This window comes from Salminus brasiliensis, chromosome 17, assembly GCF_030463535.1.
Source record: "Salminus brasiliensis chromosome 17, fSalBra1.hap2, whole genome shotgun sequence".
In the NCBI taxonomy this organism is placed as follows: Eukaryota; Metazoa; Chordata; class Actinopteri; order Characiformes; family Bryconidae; genus Salminus; species Salminus brasiliensis.
In genome coordinates, this window is record NC_132894.1 from 8,232,593 (window position 1) to 8,254,932 (window position 22,340).

The 22,340-nt window shown below is 43.8% G+C and overlaps 1 protein-coding gene across 3 annotated transcripts in view; it reads left to right on the top strand.

Annotated features, from left to right (window-relative positions):
* Positions 1-22,340, top strand: part of tle2b (TLE family member 2, transcriptional corepressor b) — an 85,703-nt gene that overhangs the window by 15,399 nt on the left and 47,964 nt on the right. For all 3 annotated transcript variants that reach the window (XM_072661020.1, XM_072661022.1, XM_072661021.1), the window contains 3 exons: positions 3,938-4,035; positions 5,792-5,855; positions 18,920-18,964. In XM_072661020.1, the coding sequence (XP_072517121.1) occupies positions 3,938-4,035; positions 5,792-5,855; positions 18,920-18,964 (207 nt within the window). The remainder of the gene's footprint in view (positions 1-3,937; positions 4,036-5,791; positions 5,856-18,919; positions 18,965-22,340) is intronic.

The window sequence follows — 22,340 nt, forward strand, 5'->3', positions numbered from 1 at the left end:
GTGTGTGTGTTCATGTGTGTGATTATGTTTGTGTGTGATTATGTTTGTGTGTGTTTATGCCTGTGTTGGCCCCTCCTCCCTCTCGTCTCAAACACCATCTGCTGACCGTCAGGGCAGGAGGTTCATGGATCCATTTTATGACTTCACAACAGATTAGCGTCTGACCGACCAAAAATAATCCTGAAGAGTATTTTTAGGGATGGACCTCTAAGGCCCACGGGACACAAGGACGTAGCGGTCAGCAGGGGTCCTGCGCCTGTGTAGCTCGTGCTCTGTAACAAATGGAACAGGAGAGAGTTTGGCTTGTCATGGTTTGATGGTCAGATATTAATCACAGTGCTGGTTATTCACTAATCACTGTCAGTTATTAGATTAGCCACTACTGTGAAACCGATACACCATACTGATGCTGACAGACTGGAGCCGGTGTAGTTCTGAGATCCTTCAGAATTCCCTTTTCGCTGTTTTATTAAGTTGCATAATTGTGTATTTAATATGAATGACACTTAAAACAAAAAAAGGAAAATGCATAAATAGCAGCAGGAGCCCTCAGGGCCTTCAAGGCCTTCGCATCCTTTAGAGAATGAATTTAGATTTTTTCAATTTTAGCTCGTTTTCATTCAGTGGATTGATGCTTGTTTCAGAACTCTGCAGGTATTACTGTGCCTGTCTTCTTCCATTAGTTCCAAGCTTTGATTGACAACAAAATGGTTTAATGTGTGAAACCGCACTTGGGAATTTGGCCAATCAGAATTGTTTTCTCAGTGTTATGTAGGTGGATCCAGTTAAACAAGTGTTTCCACTGGTTGGGACTTCACTAGCAGAGATGAAGGCCCAAAGCTTCATCTGAACCACAGAGGAATCTGATGGCTGGTTCAAGTGGGCGTTACCCTAAGCGGTTTAAACGAGGAGACTGGCCACTGATTGAAATGTAAATGGGGAGTTCTAGTAAAGCTCAACATGACGTCTGTTTACGGATAAAGTCCTGCCCTTCAACAAAAAGAACCAATCAGCTTAAGCAGTCCTGACTGAAACACTCCTTAAAACTTTAGTGTGAATGGTTGGGGCTAATGTGCTATAGGCTGAATGGACACTTACACTATGTGTCCAAATGTTTGTGGACACCCCTTCTGTTGAATGCATTTGCCTAGTCCCTGTAGAGAAGTACTGCCAATAGAATAGGACTCTATGAAGCAGATAAACATGAACCAATTGACACCATGCCAATATGCATGTGTAGTGCCTAATGCATTGGGCTGTGGAGCAGTGGAACTGTGGAGTGTTCTCTGGAATGATCGTTGGCACTTCATCCAATACATTTGGGATGAGTTGGGGAGTTGGGGATGAGATGGTAGCAATCATCTAATATCCTGACCTCACCAACACTCTTGTCACTAAATGCAATCAAATCCTCACAGCAATGCTTCTCCAAAATCTAGTAGAAAGTCTTCTTCCCTGGACAGTGGAGACAGTTCCTCCACCAAAAACAGGATAAACTCTTTTTTAATACCCCTGATTTAATAAGAATAAACAATAAATGAATCAGTGTCCCAATACTTTTGTCTGTAGAGTGTAGAGTGACTTCTGTAAGCAGCCCTGATAGCAGCAGCTTAAGAGAAGGTATTGTTCACACTGTGCTGAGTTTTCCTGCTCTGGCTGTTGTTTGCGTGGCTCGCCAGCGTTGAGGCCAGTGCTATCAGTGAACCTGCAAATGGAAACATGGCTTTGATCAGCCACTGACGTTGTGTAATAGTGTCCCGAAGAGGTGTCCTGAGCGTTAGTCGTGGGATAGTTACAGTGGACAAACTGCATGTATATGTGTGTGTGTGTTTGTGTGTGTGAATGAAGGTCAGTGGGGATATGGTGCCAGCCCCCCCCCCAACCATTCCCTCCTGTGCCGTGTGTACTGAACCCATCTACCCAGCGCTGAGCCTGCGGCTTAATTACTGGAAAGCCCACAGAGTGGCTGACCTCCACTGTTAGCCTAATTGAAATTTAATTGAATTTCGCTTGTCTAGACTAATTAAGCTCCTACTGAAACCGCCAATCTTTTAGCTGCCCCACACGGAACTTGCCGGACAGTGTGCTACACTGGACAACAAAAAAGGTGGGGTGGGGGGGGGGGGGGGGTGCAGACAGAAAGGAAGCCATTTTAGGAAGCAAGGGACTGAATTAAGAAGACTGGGGTTTAAATAGCAAGTAGCTTTAGAGTAAGTGAGGGCATTAATGAGGAACAGTGTGTATAAATAAAGCTGCAGTCTGATCAGGACAGAGTGTCTGAGGTGAGCCAGAGGCCAGCCTGACCTTATCATGTAAATATGGGAGCAAAATGCTAATCTTAGATCAGTCCTATAATTGTCCATATCACAGTTAAGGGGCCCATATTTGACTTTTTTATGATGTGTGTGCATGTGTGTGTGTTTTCTCTGGAATGCCTTAGAATAATAACTGCATTTATCTTAGCACTGTTAAATAATGAGTTTGGTACTCGGAAGTAACAAAGTATGAGCTTCCTGTTGTCTCCTCATGACGCTTGGAAAACGGGCCAATTCCAAAACCCCCAAACTGTTTCGCATTATTATGCATTATTAATTTGTTATATTTACACCCCCAACATCTACATAAAGCCACAGCCATACTGGCGAAGTGGTAAAACGCCATGGTGACTGTTGATGTTGTTGATACTGGAGAGCAGCTCATCACCACCAGACCCTGCTAGGTATGGGAATACGGGTTGCTACGCAAACCAGGCCTTGTGACTACAGCTTGTCCTGTGCCAGTGTCCACAGATGAAAAGCTCAAATCTGGCATGTGACAAAGTAAAAGCCAGGAAAGCTAACAAGGCTAGGCTAAAATCTAATGCTTGGCGACTGACTAGGCTCCTTCAAAGACAAACTGGACTGCTGATTACTGATCAGCAGCCGGAGCCTGAGAGAGCACAGTTGGCCTTGCTCTCTGTAGGTAGGTAGATCTCTCTCTCCCCGCAGTGCTTCAGTGTGATGCTAGCCGGCACAGGTGGCTGTCCAGACGGCATGGTCAGCACTGCTGAACTGCGGCCGCTGCATCGTCAAAGGGCACCCAACCCACTCAGGTGGAAAGTGCCAGGTACCCAGCTCCGATGACCGGCTAGCAGACACCCGTGCTGGACCTCCTCACCACATCCCAAAAATGCATGGCTGGGCTCATGTCAGGCGAAGATGCAGGCCACACAGTTTGTCTGAACTGTTAAGAATGCTCCTTGAACAAATTCTGGACAACTTCCGATGGCAGGCTGCATTATCCTCCTGAAGTATCCCATCATTGTGGCGGTACATGAAGTAACACACACACACACACAAACACACTCAGAGCCATGCCCACCTGGAACCCACCTAGCCCACATTCCACCCATCTGAGCCCCACCCGAGCATACTGGCTGACTAAATACCCTGGCTGTTGTGACATCATTAAATCCGTGGCTTGAAAACAGTAGGGTGTTTAGGTATTACTTTTAGGAGGAGCTCTTTAAAAGCATGAGGCAGGGTGGAGATGGAGGTGTTAGATCAGTGCTTAATTTGTGTCTGGCATCTGGAGCTGAAGTGTGTCTGTGTGCTGTGTGTTTTTTTTTCTGCTCTTCTGAAATGGTGTGTCTTACCTAAGCCCATCACTTTTTCATAATGAGAAAACTGAAGCAATTTTAAGTGCCTCGAGCAATCACAGTCGTTCTCATTCGCAGTGGTCTTCAGAGCACACACACACACACAAATTTGCCTCCGATTCTGAGTTTTACTCTCAGGCTACTAGAGGACAAATCCTCCATCATTTAGATGGTTCTCTTTGAGCCCTTTCCAAAAACATGCTGTCTGTCACATACACTAATGCTTTCTTCTGAAGGCTGGAACAACAGAGGTGCTGTGTGTGCTGATGAATGACCATTATGATGTGTTCCTTCTCTCAGGTCCCTCTACAGCCTGGCCAGTCCTTCAAGTTCACTGTGCTGGAGACGCTGGACCGAATTAAAGAGGAGTTTCAGTTCCTCCAGGCTCAGTACCACAGGTGAGCTACTGAAACATAATCAGGCTCTTCACATCAGAGTTTAAGCATCATTTCAGAAGTAAGGCATTCAGTAACTAAAGCATTCAGCAACTCGGTTAGTTTTAGTCGATCAGATTTCAGAAGTTCAGGTTCCTGCTAGCCCATCTCCCACCTTTAAGAGATTTTGGCCTAAATTGATTTACTTTACTTTACTAGTTGGTCAGACACATTGTAGTCATCTATGTTGGATACATAAAGTTAATTCATTAAAAGTAGAAACTTGATTTTCTGAAGCTGATAATTAGGCTGTTCATTTTTAAATGGGGTTTATTTATTAGGGATCTGTTGACAGCTGTTATTCTCTACAGTGTAATTTAATAGGTGGTTTTATTAGGAATGTTAAATTGAATTCAGTCTGAGGCTGGTATTGATTGGGTTTTGGTCTAGACAGAATTTTTTTGGACTTCAGTTGGGTCTAGACAAAATTTTGTTTTGGCCAGTGTCAGGGGTTAAGTTGGGTCTAGACAGAAGTTTGTTGGGCCAGTGTCAGGACTAAAGTTGGGTCTGAACAGATGTTTGTTGGGCCAGTGTCAGGACTAAAGTTGGCTCTGGACAGATGTTTGTTGGGCCAGTGTCAGGGCTAAAGTTGGGCCAGTATCAGGGCTAAAGTTGGGTCTGGACAGAATTTTGTTGGGCCAGTGTCAGGGCTAAATTTGGGTCTGGACAGAATTTTGTTGGGCCAGTGTCAGGGCTAAAGTTGGGTCTGAACAGACGTTTGTTGGGCCAGTGTCAGGACTAAATTTGGGTCTGGACAGAAGTTTGTTGGGCCAGTGTCAGGGCTAAAGTTGGGTCTGAACAGCGTTTGTTGGGCCAGTGTCAGGGCTAAAGTTGGGTCTGGACCGAATTTTGTTGGGCCAGAGTCATGTCTAGATAGATTTTGTTGAGCTACAGTTGGGTCTAGAGTCAGGTCTGGGCAGTTTTTGCTGGGTCAGAGTCAGCTCTGGTCAGAATTTTGTTGGATTACACTTAAGTCTAAAGAGAATTTTCTTGGACTACAGTCAGGTCTGGATGGAATTGTTCTTGGGCTACTGTCTGGTCAGGACAGTATAGGGGTAGGATACAGTCTAGCTGAGATAATTGGGGTTCTGATTAGTGCAGCTGTCCAAGTGGCCATGAGTCATGAGATCATGGGTTGATCCTCTATGATGCCACAGGAGTCCCATCCATGGTTGGGAGTCCACTGGCCTCACTTTTCTGTGAGCCACCCCCCCTCCATCACAGTGCAATGTCCTTCTCATGTTAAGCTGTCCAATGATGTTCGGTTAGAATTAGTTCTAAAAGTTGTGGTGGCACTTCATATGTCTTGGAGGAAGCCCATGCCAGCCTTGACCCTCCCACCGCTGGTAGCATCATGTGAAAGGGAGTCCTAGCTAATGGGGTAGAATTGGAAGAACTTGGTGCTTGGGCTCGGGCTGTATTCAGGTTCAGTTCAAAAGTTCAGGCCCGACTCAAACTCCATCTAATGTTAGCCCTGCTTAATAAACCATGCTGATAAACCCTTCTTGCTCTCTTCTTGAGGTCACTGCAGTGTATTTTATTGTTGCTTTTGCTTGAAATGGGTAATTTTCAAGGGTATCATGTTTCCTCACTGGACATTTAGCTGAAGTCTGTGCTTTTAGCTGCTGAAACCGAGGTGACATTCTATTGATTTGAAGAAGATCAATGTGTTTTTCACTTTGTTGCTGAAGCTGAGGACTCTGTCTTCTTAAACCCACAGTCTGAAGCTGGAGTGTGAGAAGCTGGCCAGTGAGAAGACGGAGATGCAGAGACATTACATCATGGTGAGTGCTGGCTGGACTTGGCCATGTCTGATGTGGGCAGTTTGCACGATAAACACTACTGAACAAAACATAGAAAGAAGCATTTAAGGTGAATACTGCATGACGGTCCATGGGGGCTAAAGCTGGCTTCGGTTCAGATCAGTGGCTTTTACTGTCAGAGCCCATCTGGATAGCCTTATATAGCCTTATTCAGGGGTGTGAGTGTTTGTTGAGCGTGAGAGTTTGTGTGTAATGTGTGCTCACTCACTCTGATCTGGAATGGGGTGGGGTGGAGACGAGGGAGAAAAAAAACAAGACTGAGGTGGGGGAGGGAAAGAGATGAGAGGAGTAAGAGGAGAGAGAGTAGAAATGAGTAAGAGAGTGCACGCGAGAAAGAGAGAGAGAGAAGGGAGAGGTCAGGGGTAGTGAGAGATGGAAAGAGAAGGAGTGTGAGAGAGATAGAGGCGAAGGACGAGAGTGGGAAAAGACAGAGAGACAGACAGTGAGAGAGAAATGGATGGAGAGAGTGATGGGGGGGAAGCGCGAGAGCAAGATCGAGGGCGCAAGCACAGACATGTAAATAATGTGAAGCAACAACGACTGGGCGCTCTCAAAGAGCAGCCAACCCAGCAGGCTATATTTAGTCAGTTAAACCTGTCATGTACACCAAAACTTGTTTCGACAGCCATCGCCTTTATTTTCATGCATTTATAATTCATCATCTCTCACCCCCCCCTCCAAACACACGCACCCCCACCCACCTCCTTGTGCCATAGACTGCGAACTGAATGTTCTTTTCTTTCTTTTAGTGAATGATTTATTTGGTGATGGGCATGAAATAGTCCTTCGGTCTCATTTGTGATGGTGTATTACACTGCGGGTTGTATGAAGCTGTAGAGCCATATTTACCCTTTAGACCTCTCAGTAGCCACACCACTGGCTTATACTGCCAGAACCCATCTGGCTAGTACTATAGGGACTGAACATAGTATTAACTGTCATTAGGGATGCTATGAAATTTTAGGCACAATATGTATTACCATGTGTGTTCAGGATACAGTATGTATTGGAATGTGTGTTTAGGATCTAGTATGTATTGGAATGTGTGTTTAGGATACAGTGTGTATTGGAATGTGTGTTTAGGATACAGTGTGTATTGGAATGTGTGTTTAGGATACAGTGTGTATTGGAATGTGTGTTTAGGATACAGTATGTATTGGAATGTGTGTTTAGGATACAGTATGTATTGGGATGTGTGTTTAGGATCTAGTATGTATTGAAATGTGTGTTTAGGATACAGTGTGTATTGGAATGTTTGTTTAGGATACAGTATGTATTGGAATGTGTGTTTAGGATACAGTGTGTATTAATGTGTGTGTTTAGAGTACAGTGTGTATTGGGAGGGGGGGTTAGAGTACAGTGTGTATTAGGGGGGTGTTTAGAGTACAGTGTATATTGGGATGTCTGATTGGTATCAGTGGTTTCAGTGGCATCTGTCACAGGGTGGGATCTACATATTAGGCAGAAAGTGAACAAGAGCTAAACTGTGACGACTGGGTCAGAGCATCTCTAAAACATGGTTCAGGTGTTCTTGGCATGCAGTGGTCAGTACTCACCAAAAGTGGTCCAAGGAAGATAAACCAGTGGACCAGTGAGAGGGTCATGGGTTCCTAAGGCTTATTAATGTGATCCATTGAGAGGCCCCATCTCACAACTTACAGGACTTGCTGCTAACGTTTTGGTGCCAGACACCACTGGATACTTTCAGAGGTCTTATGGAGTCCCTTTCTGGACAGGTTAGAGCTGTTGGAGACCCGAGGGGGACCTACACAATATTAATCAGGTGGTTTTAATCAGTATTATGTTGCGCTAGGGAGGCATCACAATCCCACGAATCACGATTAATCAGTATTGCTTCTATATTGGCACTGATATTGATAAACCTGGAGGAACCGGATGCTGTTCTTCTCCTCGTTATGCACTTCTGCATACTCACCCCACAAAATATCACTCTTCACTACACAGCACTGTTCTGTGTTTTTCTAACTGCATTAGAAGAAAGAACTGCATGTGTGTGTGTGTGTGAGAGAGAGAGAGAATGTGTGAGTTGCAGGGTCAGCCTATTGCTATTAATGAAGGTTGTATGCGCGGTCATCCGACCGCTCTGCCCCGCGTGTGCAGGCAGAGCCCCTGGGGCAGTCACAGATAGAAGGATAGATACAAGAAGAAAGAGAGAGAGAGAGAGAGAGAGACAGAGAAAGAGAGGGAGGGAGAGAGAGAGAGAGAGAGAGAGAGAGAGAGAGAGAGAGAGAGAGAGGAGTGGAGGGGGGGGGATTAATGCACCGCTCTCTGCTCTAACTCCCCTCCCCAGCTCATCTGTCTGATTCACACTGACACACTCTGCTCTCTCCAGGAACATTACTGCCACAGATTGCCCTCACGCCTACAGAGAGAGAGTGAGAGAGAGAGAGAGAGAGAGAGAGAGAGAGAGAGAGAGAGAGAAAGAGAAGGGGAGAGAGAAGGATAGAGATAGAGATGGAGAAAGAGATGGGTTTTCAAAACAAAGCAGTAAAAAAAGGAAAAAGGAAATACACATAAATACAGAGTGATAAAGAGAGAGAGAGAGAGAGAGAAAATTGGGTAGAGAGTATGATGAAGAAAGGAGGGGAGACTGAGAAGGTGCAGGGGAGAGGGGGGGTAAGAGTAATTTTACACTATGACCCCTCAGTAAACATTTATATATATCATCATGTGACACCCCCTGACAACCTACACCATATGGACTAAAGTATTGGGACACCTGCTCATTCCACGTCTCTTCCAAAATCAAGGGTATTAAAAAGACCTTATACTGCTTTTGTTGGAGTAACGGTCTCAGTACTTCTCTACAAGGACTAGACAAGATTGTGTGTCTTTGTGTGTTTGTGCATTTGCACATCTGTGTCAGCATAGTAGTTGAGTGATTTAGAGACGTCTGTTTAAGCTGAAGGTTAGACCTTTGAGACCTTTTCGTCCACAGAATCATCAGATGATCTGCACTGGAGGTCCATGGTGATTTGAGCAGAACAGCTGGACGGCTGTTATTTGCTCTGTACTGATGCTTGTGTTTTGACAAAATTCTCCAGAGCAGGTTTGCGTACAAACCTCTGTATGTGTGTGTGTGTGTGTGTGTGTGTGTGTGTGTGCTGTGCATTCCAAGTGGCTTCCGTGGCTCCTGCCATGTGTGCTTCAGGGAATACTTGGAGAGGATTGGGTTGGTGCCATTTTCCGCAGTTTGCATCATATTTTAATCACCTCAGTTTGTGTTAGGAGGAGTCTTCCCTGGCGTCTTTTGTTTGATCACCACCACACCTGCGTTCTCCCAGCTCCTTTAGTGTTCTTGGATAAATTTACTGTGTCTTTTTGGCTCGTTTGTGTCAAAGCAAAGAATTTCGGGGGTAAAGACTCCAATTAACTGGCGTTCCTGTTTACTTCAGTCTGCTAGAGATGCTAGGCTAAACTTGCTAACAGTCACAGGACTCGGACTGTCACCATCTCATCTCAGTGAATACTTGAAAATAATCTTGATCTTAATTTCAACAAATTATACATTTATTTGCCTCAGATATCTATTGAAAAGCTTTGCTAAAAGGACAAAAGTATTGGGACACCTAGTCATTCGTTGCTTCTTCTCACATCAAAAGTATTAAAAATAGTTCATCCTGGTTTTGTTGGAGTAACTGTCTCAACTGTCCAGGTTACAAGGCTTTCTACTGGATTTTGGAGCATTGTTGTGAAGATTTAATTGCATTGCTGAGGCCTCATCCCAAAAGTACCAGATGGAGCACCAACCCCTCTAGCCCACCCTCGGCATTGCTTCATTACGGGACTAGGTTATTATCCATAGTGTCCTGCTTGGTAGAACTTCTTCACTTTTAAACGGAACCAAAATGTAAGTCATACCATGTTCTAGGCCACATTGGCTTGTCCGTGCAACACACATGAGGAACTGTGTGTGTGTGTGTGTTTGGGGGTGTATTTACCATATTGTGTTCATTCTCTTTCATGTACTGAACTCGCATTATTCCACTGTAGAATGGAAAATACAATTTTCCGGTCTAGAGCCCCTTTAAGGTACCGACAATATCCATGATATGCTAAGAGAAGAGCATTGTGGCGGTATTGATCACGATACCAGTAAAATATTGTAGGTAGTCACATTGCCCACCTCCATCCCACCATCGTACTCCCATATTCCCACTGTACGGAATTGGGCATTCAGAGGGGGTTGAATTAGTTTGAAATGGATGGGCTAACCCCCCCCCCCCTTTTCTTACAGAATAAATGCAATATATTAGCAGTAATATTAAGGATAATGGAATTATCTTGGCTAGGAGGGATCAGATAATGCTGGAAAGGGGGGGTTGTGGTGAATTCTTAGGCCTTATACTGTTTTTATTAGTGTTGGCTCACTGAAATGCCTGTACAAATCCGATTGAACAAATCAATGTGTCTGAATGAGCAGGGAAGATCAAAGCTGAGCCCCGTAGAGTGGTCTCACACACACACACACACACACACACACACACACAAACACACAACGAGTGATGAGTGTCCAGCATCGCAGCAGGGTGTGTGCACAAGAGCAGGACAGCAAACAGCTGCTGAGTTGAACCAGGGGACACTCAGCACACATACTGCCCCCTCATTAGACTGGGGAGACCCTTTGCACACAAACACACACACATAAACGCACACACAAACGCACACACTCACTGCGACGTCGGCAGGAGGACAGGCTTAGCCGATTCTCAGCCGCACCGAATCCCGCTACATCCGCCACATGCCGTGTGCAATCTGCTCCAGACCCACAACACACACCCATACACACACACACACACTTACTCACTCACAGAGTGGAGAATGAGAATGCAGTAACACGCGAGAGAGATTATATAACTGTGAGCAGTGGCGGGGGAGCAGCAGCATATTAAGTCATTACGAGCCCCTATGCCACAGCCAGCCTCATACACTGATACCCAGCAGAAGCGCCCAGTCACAGCAGAGCACTGGCCACCTCTCTGTCCGTCCGCCTCCACACTCACACCGCACTGTTGGTTGTAATATTCCGGCTAACAGAGAATGTTCTAGGAATGTTCAGCAACATGCTCATTGTTTTGGAAGGTTTCAGGAAGGTTAGTGGGTAACGTTACTAAAATAACGTTGCAGGGACGTCCTGAAAAGGCGGGACGTACAATGGTTTCAATCTCAACACTCCCAGTTAGACAAGCACTAACGTCATGGAAATGTTTTAAGTAACTATAAATGCACAGAAAATGTTAAAACAACATCCATAACCACACTGATCCTGAATATTTAATAAATGTAAACTAAAAAATTGTCTGAATTTATGCAGATTTATACACTTTTTAATTATTCGTATTAACATCCATTACTTTTTGAAGTATGGCTACAAAATGTTTAAAGTCCATATTAATTGTGGGAATCAACTAATAAATGTTACCAGAAAAAAAAAAAAAAAAGTTAAAAAAAAAAAAAAATGTGCTGGGAGGGTCCAGAAAACTTCAGATGGATTTAACGTGGCTTTAACTCAATAACTGAGTTATTGATGTCACGGTTGTGGGTTCAATACCCGGCAAGCTGTCATTGGGCCCTTGAGCAAGACCCCTCACCCTCTCTGCTCCCCATGCGCTGTTGTTGGCTGCTCACCGCTCTGTGCGTGTGTGCGCTCACTGCCCCTAGTTCACATGTGTTCACTACCACAGATGGGTAAAGTGCGGAGGACACATTTTGCTGTAAACAGTACAGTGACAGATTCGTGCACCTGTACCTTTAAAACGCTCTAAGAACGAAAAGTTACACCGTTTCGAAAACTAATTAAGTATTAATATGGCAGAAGGCTACAAAACGTAAGTGTGTCCTCGTCACCAATCCCAGGGTTTATTTGTTATGAATGCCCTGACCAGTCTCACCCCCTCTTCTTAAAGCCCCTGGGAACCTGAATTGTAAAATGAGATTTTTCTTTCTAATGAATCAAAGTGTAAGAACATCTCAAAGATGATGAGAAAAGGGAGGCCCCTAGAGATAAATGTAAAGTGCCACAGCAAAGGGTCTAGATAACAGTGTTCATGCGAGGTTTTGTTTTTCCTTTTTAATAAATTTGCTAAATTTTCTAAAATGTAGTTTTCACTTTGTCTTTATTGAGTATTCAGTGCAGATTGATGATGACGTTTATTTTAGCACAAGGCCTCAACATAACAACATGTGAAAACTGTGAAAGGGTCTGAAGACCCTGAATGCTTTGTATATCGGCACTGATTCTCAAAAACCTTGAATCTCAATTTTTGCTATTTCTTCACATTTTGACATCATGTGAATCTGGGCGATGATTTTTATATAGTAGTTTCTGTAGTAGTTCTTTACATTGTGTTCAAATGCTGTGATGAACAGACCAATAGAAATACTCCAATTTCCATTGACTTCCATGAATTTTATATAGAACTATTATATTAATTTATATAATCTAATATAATATATATAATCTAATATAATATAATCTCTCTCTCTCTCTCTCTCTGTATATATATATATATATATATATATATATATATATATATATATATATATATACACAGTGGGGAAAAAAGTATTTAGTCAGTCACCAATTGTGCAAGTTCTCCCACTTAAAAAGATGAGAGAGGCCTGTAATTGACATCATAGGTAGACCTCAACTATGAGAGACAAGATGAGAAAAAAAATTCTGAAAATCACATTGTCTGATTTTTAAAGAATTTACTTGCAAATAATGATGGAAAATAAGTATTTGGTCACCTACAAACAAGCAAGATTTCCGGCTGTCACAGACCTGTAACTTCTTCTTTAAGAGGCTTCTCTGTCCTCCACTCATTACCTGTATTAATGGCACCAGTTTGAACTCGTTAACAGTATAAAAGACAACTGCCCACAACCTCAAACAGTCACACTCCAAACTCCACTATGGTGAAGACCAAAAAGCTGTCAAAGGACACCAGAAACAAAATTGTAGACCTGCACCAGGCTGGGTTAATCTGCAATAGGCAAGCAGCTTGGTGTGAAGAAATCTACTGTGGGAGCAATAATTAGAAAATGGAGGACCTACAAGACCACTGCTAATCTCCCTCGATCAGGGGCTCCACACAAGATCTCAGCCCGTGGGGTCAAAATGATCACAAGAACGGTGAGCAAAAATCCCAGAACCACATGGGGGGACCTAGTGAATGACCTGCAGAAAACTGGGACCAACATTACAAAGGCTACCATCAGTAACACACTATGCCGCCAGGGACTCTCACTATCTTGCAGTGCCAGACGTGTTCCCCTGCTTAAGCCAGTACATATCCGGGCGCGTCTGAAGTTTGCTAGAGAGCATTTGGATGTTCCAGAAGAGTATTGGGAGAATGTCTTATGGTCAGATGAAACCAAAGTAGAACTATTTGGTACTAACACAACTCGTCGTGTTTGGAGGACAGTGAATGCTGAATTGCATCCAAAGAACGCCATACCAACTGTGAAGCATGGGGCTGGCAACATCATGCTCTGGGGCTGTTTCTCTGCGAAGGGACTAGGACGACTGGTCCGTGTACATGAAAGAATGAATGGGGCCATGTATTGTAAGATTTTGAGATCAAACCTCCTTCCATCAGCAAGGGCATTGAAGATGAAACGTGGCTGGGTCTTTCAGCATGACAGTGATCCCAAGCACATTGCCAGGGCAACAAAAGAGTGGCTTCGTAAGAAGCATTTCAAGGTCCTGGAGTGGCCTAGCCAGTCTCCAGATCTCAATCCCATAGAAAACCTTTGGAGGGAGTTGAAAGTCCGCGTTGCCCACCGACAGCCCCAAAACATTACTGCTCTAGAGGAGATCTGCATAGAGGAATGGGCCAACATACCAGCAATGGTGTGTGCCAACCTTGTGAAGACTTACAGAAAACGTTTGACCTCTGTCATTGCCAACAAAGGATATATAACAGTATTGAGATGAACTTTTGTTATTGACCAAATACTTATTTTCCACCATTATTTCTCATTTTGTCTCTCATAGTTGAGGTCTACCTATGATGTCAATTGCAGGGCTCTCTCATATTTTTAAGTGGGAGAACTTGCACAATTGGTGACTGACTAAATACTTTTTTTCCCCACTGTATATATCAGAGTTCCTGTGCATGTTTGAATGAACTATGGGATTTCGAAAATGATAAATGTATAATAAAGAGGTCTGAGGTTGAACTCTCTGGTAAGAACCTATAATAATCTTCGTCTGCTTCAGGGAAGAGAGTTTAGTCTGAGGCTGGCTGTTGATCGGCATCTCTGTACTCCATCTTTATCAGAATTACCCGTCTGCTTAACTACCTGTGTGTTTATCTGCTCCTACAGTCTCTGCACAGACTGCAGGCAGGCACAGCTCGCACGATTCAGATGAGCATAGCAATCACCTACTCTCCATGTTGTGTCATCAATAGTGCACAGTGTGAGTAATTATGATGAAATTGGTGTTCATCTTTCAAAGACGTGCAGCGACGCCTACGCTAAACCAACTAAACAATGACAATTAATTTAAGTGCCTGTTAATTCAGCGACATATTACTGCATTTAGAACTGTAAATTGGTGTCAGAGTTTGTTTACAGTTGCAGTCCCGCGTTCTCTTTCCCTGCGTCCGCTCTGCCGTGCCGCAGTATCTTTCAAATTCCAGCATTTCTACAGGAAACATGGCATCGAATGTGGGTTATAAAGCTCAAATTACACTCTTAACCCTTTCAGAACTACAGCACCAGTCAAACACTTGGACCTTCCGACAGAATGGGACATGGGATCTCACTTCCCATCTTGGAGAACATGGATAGTGCAGCTGCCAAAAAAAAACCATCAGGGCAAGACTGAAGATTCGTCTGTCCAAAGCACATTATTACAGAAGACCTTCTCCAGTTTTCTGCTGAACTTTAGTCCATTTTGAGTGAATTAGTCTGTTTTAGTCAACAACGTTGCTCTAACTATGTCACTGGACAAACAGACCCTAACAAACTTCAGTTCTACCAGAAGACTCTGAAGATATGAGGGCAGTAAATCGTAAATTTAATCGGGAACACTGTTTGCAAGTTAAACCGGTTGATTGTCTGTTGATTGGCGTAGACTCAACACTGGAAATCTCACAGATCCCGCCGAACGTAGAGGCCCAAGAGTACTTGGGCGAAGTGTAGTGTGGAGTATTGTGGTCTCCATACTGACTAGTATCTTTGCTTTGAGGGATCTTTTGGATGCTTAGCTACAAAGTAGCTAAGGCTATTTTCTGAGTAAACAGTGATCAGGGTAAGAGCGTCTGCTTAATGTCATAACTGTAATGTAATGTAATGTAATGTAATGGGTGGAGCCTACTCCTGGGCAGCTGTCGCAACCAAACTGATGGCGGTGGGGATGGAGAAGGGAGAGACGTAATGTTACTTCTGAAAGCAGCAAAACAGTGTAGTAAGAGGTCTTTTAACACAGGTGGAGGCTGGTGATTGGCTAAAGAAAGGTGATGCTACATTAGAGTCTCCTGGTTGAGCTTTCACTAGAGCTTTCATTTACTATCCGGGTAGACACTGTATGTATTATTTATCATTTACATCATGGCATGGACTGCGTTAGGTGACACAAAGTGTTTAATTATAGAGGGTAACTGCTCCACAGTGGCGTAGTGTCGATTGCTCTGTACCACTCGCCGGAGTTGATGCCTCTCTCCGGCATTAAAGAACCGTGGGGCACCACCATTGTTCCACTGCCATTGAAAGCTCTGTTCTTGGTACACCTTCACCACAGCAGCTTGAGAACATCATACAAAAAAGCGGCCTCAGAGGTGATACCGCCCCTTGCCCAGTACCCTGTTATCATGCCCTTTTGGACATTAGTCAGATTGCGTCCTTTGCCCATGATGATCAGTTTGCACTCTGCATGCTACTGGTATGCTCGCTCATTTCTACATGCAGTGAACCCTCTCACATGGCATCTGTGACGTCCCGGGCGAGTTCATTCCAAACCAGGGGTGGTCATAATTTTCTGATATGACTGTCTGTATAGGATGTGCTTTAGTTTAGAGCTCAGGGATCTTCTGTAAGCATTGTGATGCTGTGGGAGTTGCTTGACTGATGGGCCTGACCTTGCTCAAGGCTGCCGAACAGGGCTGAGCTGTTAGGAAGTGTGTTTAAGATGTCGTGCTCTATTACCCGTAGCACACCTGGAGCCGTATTGCTCGGCACTCTTGCTCTATTAGCACCCTTCGGATCTGCAGAACATGATGAGCAGGCAGAACAAAAAAGGTCTGATTTAATTCCAGGTTGACTTTAATGACTCGGACTTAACAGATGAGGTAGAGGTCTGGTGTGAGCGTCGCTTTGCTCAGTGTTCTGGGTGTTCTGTCGTCTGTCTGAGCCAACCAAACGAAGCCTAAATGATTTAGCTCTAAATAAATCAGGCTGATCTGTAATGCGGTCACATCAGACGTTGTCCAGTGAGTTTTAAAGACTGCAGTTGTGACTTGCATGCTATGAAATTCTTTCCGTTGTGTGTCCCAGCCTAACGCTTCAAGTCTGAGGTTCATTACTCAGTTATTCATCCTAATACAGAAACTGTTATGAATTATTCGGTAGCCATTTAAGTCGAGTATATTTTGTGGAGTCCCACATGGTTCTATTTTAGGGCCAGTGTAGCTTCACTATAAATTAGGACAGTAATCTAGTCATTAACATGAGTGAGGTATGGATGTTTGGGCCTACATACAAGGTTTAAGGAGTTGCAAAGCCAGGGGTCGGAGCACAAGGTTAGCTATTGCCACGGCACTCCTGGAACACAGAGGGTTAAGGACCTCGCTCAAGGGCCCAAAAGTGCCAGATAAGTGGATGCAGGTGTTGAACCCACAACCTTGTGAAATGAAAATATAAACATACTAAACTATTAACATTTAGCAGATTTTCAACCACTCTATTTTTGCTCTGTCGCAATTAGGAATGTTGTGATTAATTAATTACACCCCTGGAAAAGAGAAAATGATGTAGTACATTATTTATACACTGAAAATGTTAGTGTGACGGGGTGGTAAGTCAAACTGAGGGACCCAGCACACAAATCATAAAATGTGCACAATTTATAAAGATTTTAAAATAAATATATCTTCTGTAAACTGGTACACACACACTGATCAGCCATAACATTAGTACCACCTGCCTAATATTGAGTAAGTCTCACAACATCGCAACAAATCTGACCAATCGAGGTATGGACTCCACGAGACCTCTAAGGTCGTCCTGTGGTGTCTGGAACCAAGACGTTACCAGCTGATTCTTTAAGTCCTGTAAGTTATGAGGTGGGGCCTCGGTGGATTGCATGAATAAGCTGTAGGTGCTCATGATCCTGTCACCTTTTCATCAGTTGTCCTTTCTTAAAGCACTTTTGGTAGGTGTTGACCACTGCATACCAGAAAACCTCCACAAGACCTGCCTAATGTTTTGGAGATGTTCTGACCTAGTCATCTTATGTTATGGCTGATCGGTGTATGCAATCTTAGAATTCTAAAGTTTTGATTAAAAAAGGCATTGATATGATGATATTTTGTGCAAATTAGAGAGGTTAAGATCTACTGGGAAACAAATGCATGTGTATTGAGCTGTGAGGAGTTCTCTGTCCCCGGACTGTCTATATATACTGTCTTTAAATCTGAATGGGATTCGCTGGTTTGCTTTAAAATAGTGTGGACATTCACAGAGCTGACTTACACACGCCTCTTTTCTCTGTGTATCAGTACAGATACACACTGTTCATCTCTCCTGGCAAAGAAAGGTTGCAGAGGTACACGTCTGCAGAGAGAGAGAGAGAGAGAGGGACAGAGAGAGAGAGAGAGAGAGAGAGAGAAAGGCAGGGGTTTAAGACTGAAGGCAGGGGTTTAAGACTGAGATCATGAGAGAAATGGAGATTATATAATGATAGAGAAGAAAGATCAGAGGAACTGAGCAGGAGCCACAGATAAGCGGAGAGAGAGAGAGACAGAGAGCGAGAGAGAGAAAGAGAAAGAACGAGAGAGAGAGACAGAGAGAGAGAGTGAGAGAGAGAGAGAAATGATCGAGTGAGTGAAAGGGAAGAAAAAGAGCTTTGTTGAATTGAATCACACATGGAGAAACTGGGGAGAGTGAGAGAGTGATTGAGTGAGTGAGTGAGTGAGTGAGTGAGTGAGTGTGGGTGTGCGAGAGAGGGAGAGAGAGAGTGAGCAGTTGAGTCAGATTTCATCTCCATCACTCACACTGCTGCTCGTCTGCATGCTGAGACCGAGTGTGTCACAAAGACTGATTCTCCTCATCACACACACACACACACACACACACACACACACAGTTTTTATTCTACCTCCTTCTGTTTTTTATGTAAGCTTTTGTGCTACATCACCTTCAAAAAGTCCCCCCCCTGCACACACATCTATTTATTTCTCTCTCTTCCTTCTTCTCTCTTCTCTCTCTCTCCCACTCTTACTCTCTCTCACTTTTTACACCCCCCCCTCTCTCTCTCTCTTTATCTCTCTTATTTTCTTCTTTACCTCTTACTGTATCTCTCTCTCTCTCTCTCTCTCTCTCTCTCTCTCTCTCTCTCTCTCTCTCTCTCTCTGTATCTCTCTCTCTATCTGTCTCTCTCCCTTATTCTCTCTGTTCTCTTTCTATCTCTCTCTACCTTATTCTCTCTCCCGCTTCTTCTTCTTCTCTCTCTCTCTCTCTCTCTCTCTCTCTCTCTCTCTCTCTCTCTCTGTATCTCTCTCTCTATCTGTCTCTCTCCCTTATTCTCTCTGTTCTCTTTCTATCTCTCTCTACCTTATTCTCTCTCCCGCTTCTTCTTCTTCTCTCTCTCTCTCTCTCTCTCTCTCTCTCTCTCTCTCTCTCTCTCTCTCTTTCTCTCTCTGGTTATAGAAAGTCATTTGTCCTTGTCAAACTAGAAAGGCTTTAATTTGATTGATGATTTATTCATTCATATTTAATTAATTGTGCTATTGATTGAAGACCCTGCTCTCTCTCCCCCTCTCTCTCTCTTTCTATAGTACTATGAGATGTCCTACGGACTCAACATTGAGATGCACAAGCAGGTAAGATGTGTGTGTGTGTGTGTGTGTTTATGTGTAGGCACTACAGGGCAGAGCTCAGGCCTTTTCTTCCATCTCATGCTGCAGCTACACACACTTAGATATCCAGTACACACACTGACCACAAGGGCAAAGGGAAGCTGAATACGAGTCAGGAGGCACAGCTAGCAGACATTGTGTCCCAGAGACATCGCTATGACAACCACCAGCTAGCCCACGTATTTTTACACAGAAGAGTGAATTGCTCTAATGTGGGGCACAAAAGTCAGTAAAACTATGGATTACGTCACATGACGTGTAAATAGTCCAATCCCGGGCGTTTCCACACCTGCACTTTTCAATCCGGCAAACCCACTATAGGTGTGAAATGCAAAAATTTAGGGGGGAAATGAGATGGAAAAATGGGCTTTGGGTTTTGGCATTGAAACACATGGGGATGGCCAGCAGAGGCGCTAGACTTTAGAGAGAAATGGTTTCACTTTAGAGAGATGTTGTGCTGTCCATGTTTTCTGCAGTCACTGGGCTAGGCATTTTAGAATGGGTACCACCGTGAGTGGGTACAGTGCCAGGCTAAAAGCTAATGCCAGCTGACCAATTCTTAGACAAAATAACTGTAGAGTTTGAATGGGTGTCTTTAATGTAAACGAGTTAACAAGCTGTAGCTAAGATATCCTTCATGATTGATAAAGTAACATCCACACCAATACAACCCAGAGTGAAAAAAACAATGACAGCCAATGGGAACTCACTGTGCTTCACTTCAACTTCATGGTCACATCCATGAATAAATATCACGCAAACATAAATGTCAGTCACTGCCTTCTCCCCATTGTTCAGTCCAGTCCAGCCTCCTGAGTGCTGTGTCCTTCAAACAGTATAATTTTGGACTTAAACTGCCGCACTGTAACTGTACAGAGTGCAGTCTGGCAGCGCAGTATTGACCATGATAAAATGCCAGCACCGTCTGCATGCCTGGGAGGTCCAAACACAGCCTGTGGCTGTGTATACGTTGGGGTAGTATGCTGACAACTTGCACAGTTCAGCCCATAGCCAGGGGAACAGTTGAGCAGCTGGGAAAGTGAGCTTCATGTTATTAATTGACAAAAAAGGCAGTTTATTTCTATAATAGGGTAAAAAAAATAAAGTATTGGGACGCTTGTTAATTCAATGTTTCTTCTGTAATCAAAGGTATTAAAAAAAGAGCTTATCCTGCTTTTGTTGGATTAACTGTCTCTACAGTCCAGAGAAGAAAGCCTTCTACTAGATTTTGGAGGACGGCTGTGGTCCGAATGTTGGATGATCATCACCCCACCTCATCCATTAACACCTCCCCAACTCATTCCAAAAGTATTGGATGCAGCACCACCATCATTTCAGAGAACACAGTTCTGCCACTTCTCCACAGCTCAATGCTGGGGGGCTTTATGCCCTTCTAGCCCATGCCTGGCATTTGGCATGGTGCACCCATCGTTGATGCAGATTAGCTGAAATGATGGATGCTGCTCCATCCAATACTTTAGAAATTAGTTGAGGAGTTAAGATGAGCTGAGATGAGATGAGGTGGGGTGGGGTGGTGATCATCCAACATCCTGATCTCACTAACATTAACACTTGTGGCTGAATGCAATCAAATCCCCACAGCATTGCTTCAAGATCTAGTAGAAAGCTTTCTTCCCTGGACAGCAGAGGCAAATACTCCGACAAAAGCAGAATGCGCTCTTTTTAAAACCCTTGTTTTCAGAGAAAATGTTAAATGAGCAGGTGTCCCAATACTTTTGTCCATATAGTGTATTTGGAAGGGTGTCCTCTTTTCTACCCCGGGAGGGGTTCTTTTGTTGATTCTATCAGACTGAATGTATAGTGGTTGTTTTGTATGTACTGCAGAACCCAGTAGAACATAGCAGGACACAGCAGAACCTAGTAGAACATTATGGATGATAAATTCAACAGCAAGCTTGCAGACAATAATTGAGTGAGATGCAGAAATCATGTATATTCATGTATTTTTTATTTTGAGATATCATAAATGCAGCTATGCCCCTGAATCACACACACACACACACACACACAGACAGACACACACATACACACACTCACTTTCTCATGCATGCATACACATTTCACATATGGTTACTCTCATAAAACACACGCACACACATAGACTCTTACCCTCCTTCATTTCCTCCTGCTTTCCAGCTCATTGGCAGCACCGGATGTGTGTGTGTGTGTGTGTGATTCTTTGTTGGATTCTGCACTTGACTGATGACTTACTCAAGGTGACTCAAGGCTTTTCTAATGTATTGCAGACATGCAGCTGAACGGGCTGTTGGTGATGATCAGAGCTGTTTAGTGTTTTACTGTATCACGGCATCTGATGTCCTTGTTTGTTATTTGTCTGATGTGTGAGAGTGGAGATGTGTGAGAGTGGAGATGCGTGAGAGGGGAGATGTGTGAGTGTGTAGATGTGTGTGAAGTACTGGTAATATGTGTAACACTGGGTTTTCTGTTGCACTGAAGACAGTGCTTCTATGCAGTATAACTTGAGTTTAGAGTGAGTTGAGTTGAACTGAGCTGAGTTAAACCGAGTTGAGTTGAACTGAGCTAAGAAGAGTTAACTGACCTGAGTTGAGTTCAGCTGAGATGCGTGGAACTGAGTTGAATTTCGTTCAGATGAGTTGAATCTGGGTGGGAGTTGAACTGAGTTAAGGTGAGCTAAGTGTGTTACACTGAGCCGAGTTGAACTGTGCTGTTATCATAGTGAGTTGAGCTGAGCTGAGCTAAGCTAGGTTCAACTCAGTTGATTTGAACTGAGTGAGCTAAGTTGAGTTGAGATCCGTTCAGATCAGTTGAATCTGGGTTAAGTTGAGACTAACTGAGCTAAGATGAGCTAAGTGTGTTGCACTGAGCCACGTTGAACTGAGCTAAGTTATCTTAGTGATTTGAGTTGAGTTGAACTGAGTTGAGTTAAACTGAGTCAATTTGAACTGAGTGAGCCAAGTTAGGTTGAGTTGAACTGAGCTAAGATGAGCTGAGTGAACTGAGCCTAACTGACCTGAGTTCAGCTGAGATGTGTGGAACTGCGTTGAGGTGAGCTGAGTTGAACTTAGTTTAGTTAAGTTCAGTGAGCTGAACTGAATTTCGCAGAACTAAGCTGAGTTGAACTGAGCTGAGATGACTTAGTGTGCTGAGTTAAGTTGAGTTAAACTGGGCTAAGGTGAGCTGAGCTATTTTGAGTTAAGTCAAACCGAGCTGAATTATTCTGAGTGAGTTTAGTTGAGTCAGGGTTTAGTTGAGTTGAACTCAGTCGAGCTGGGCTGAGATGAGACACGGCACACCTGCTTCTGTGAATGTAGGTCATGATCACACATCTACAGGGCTT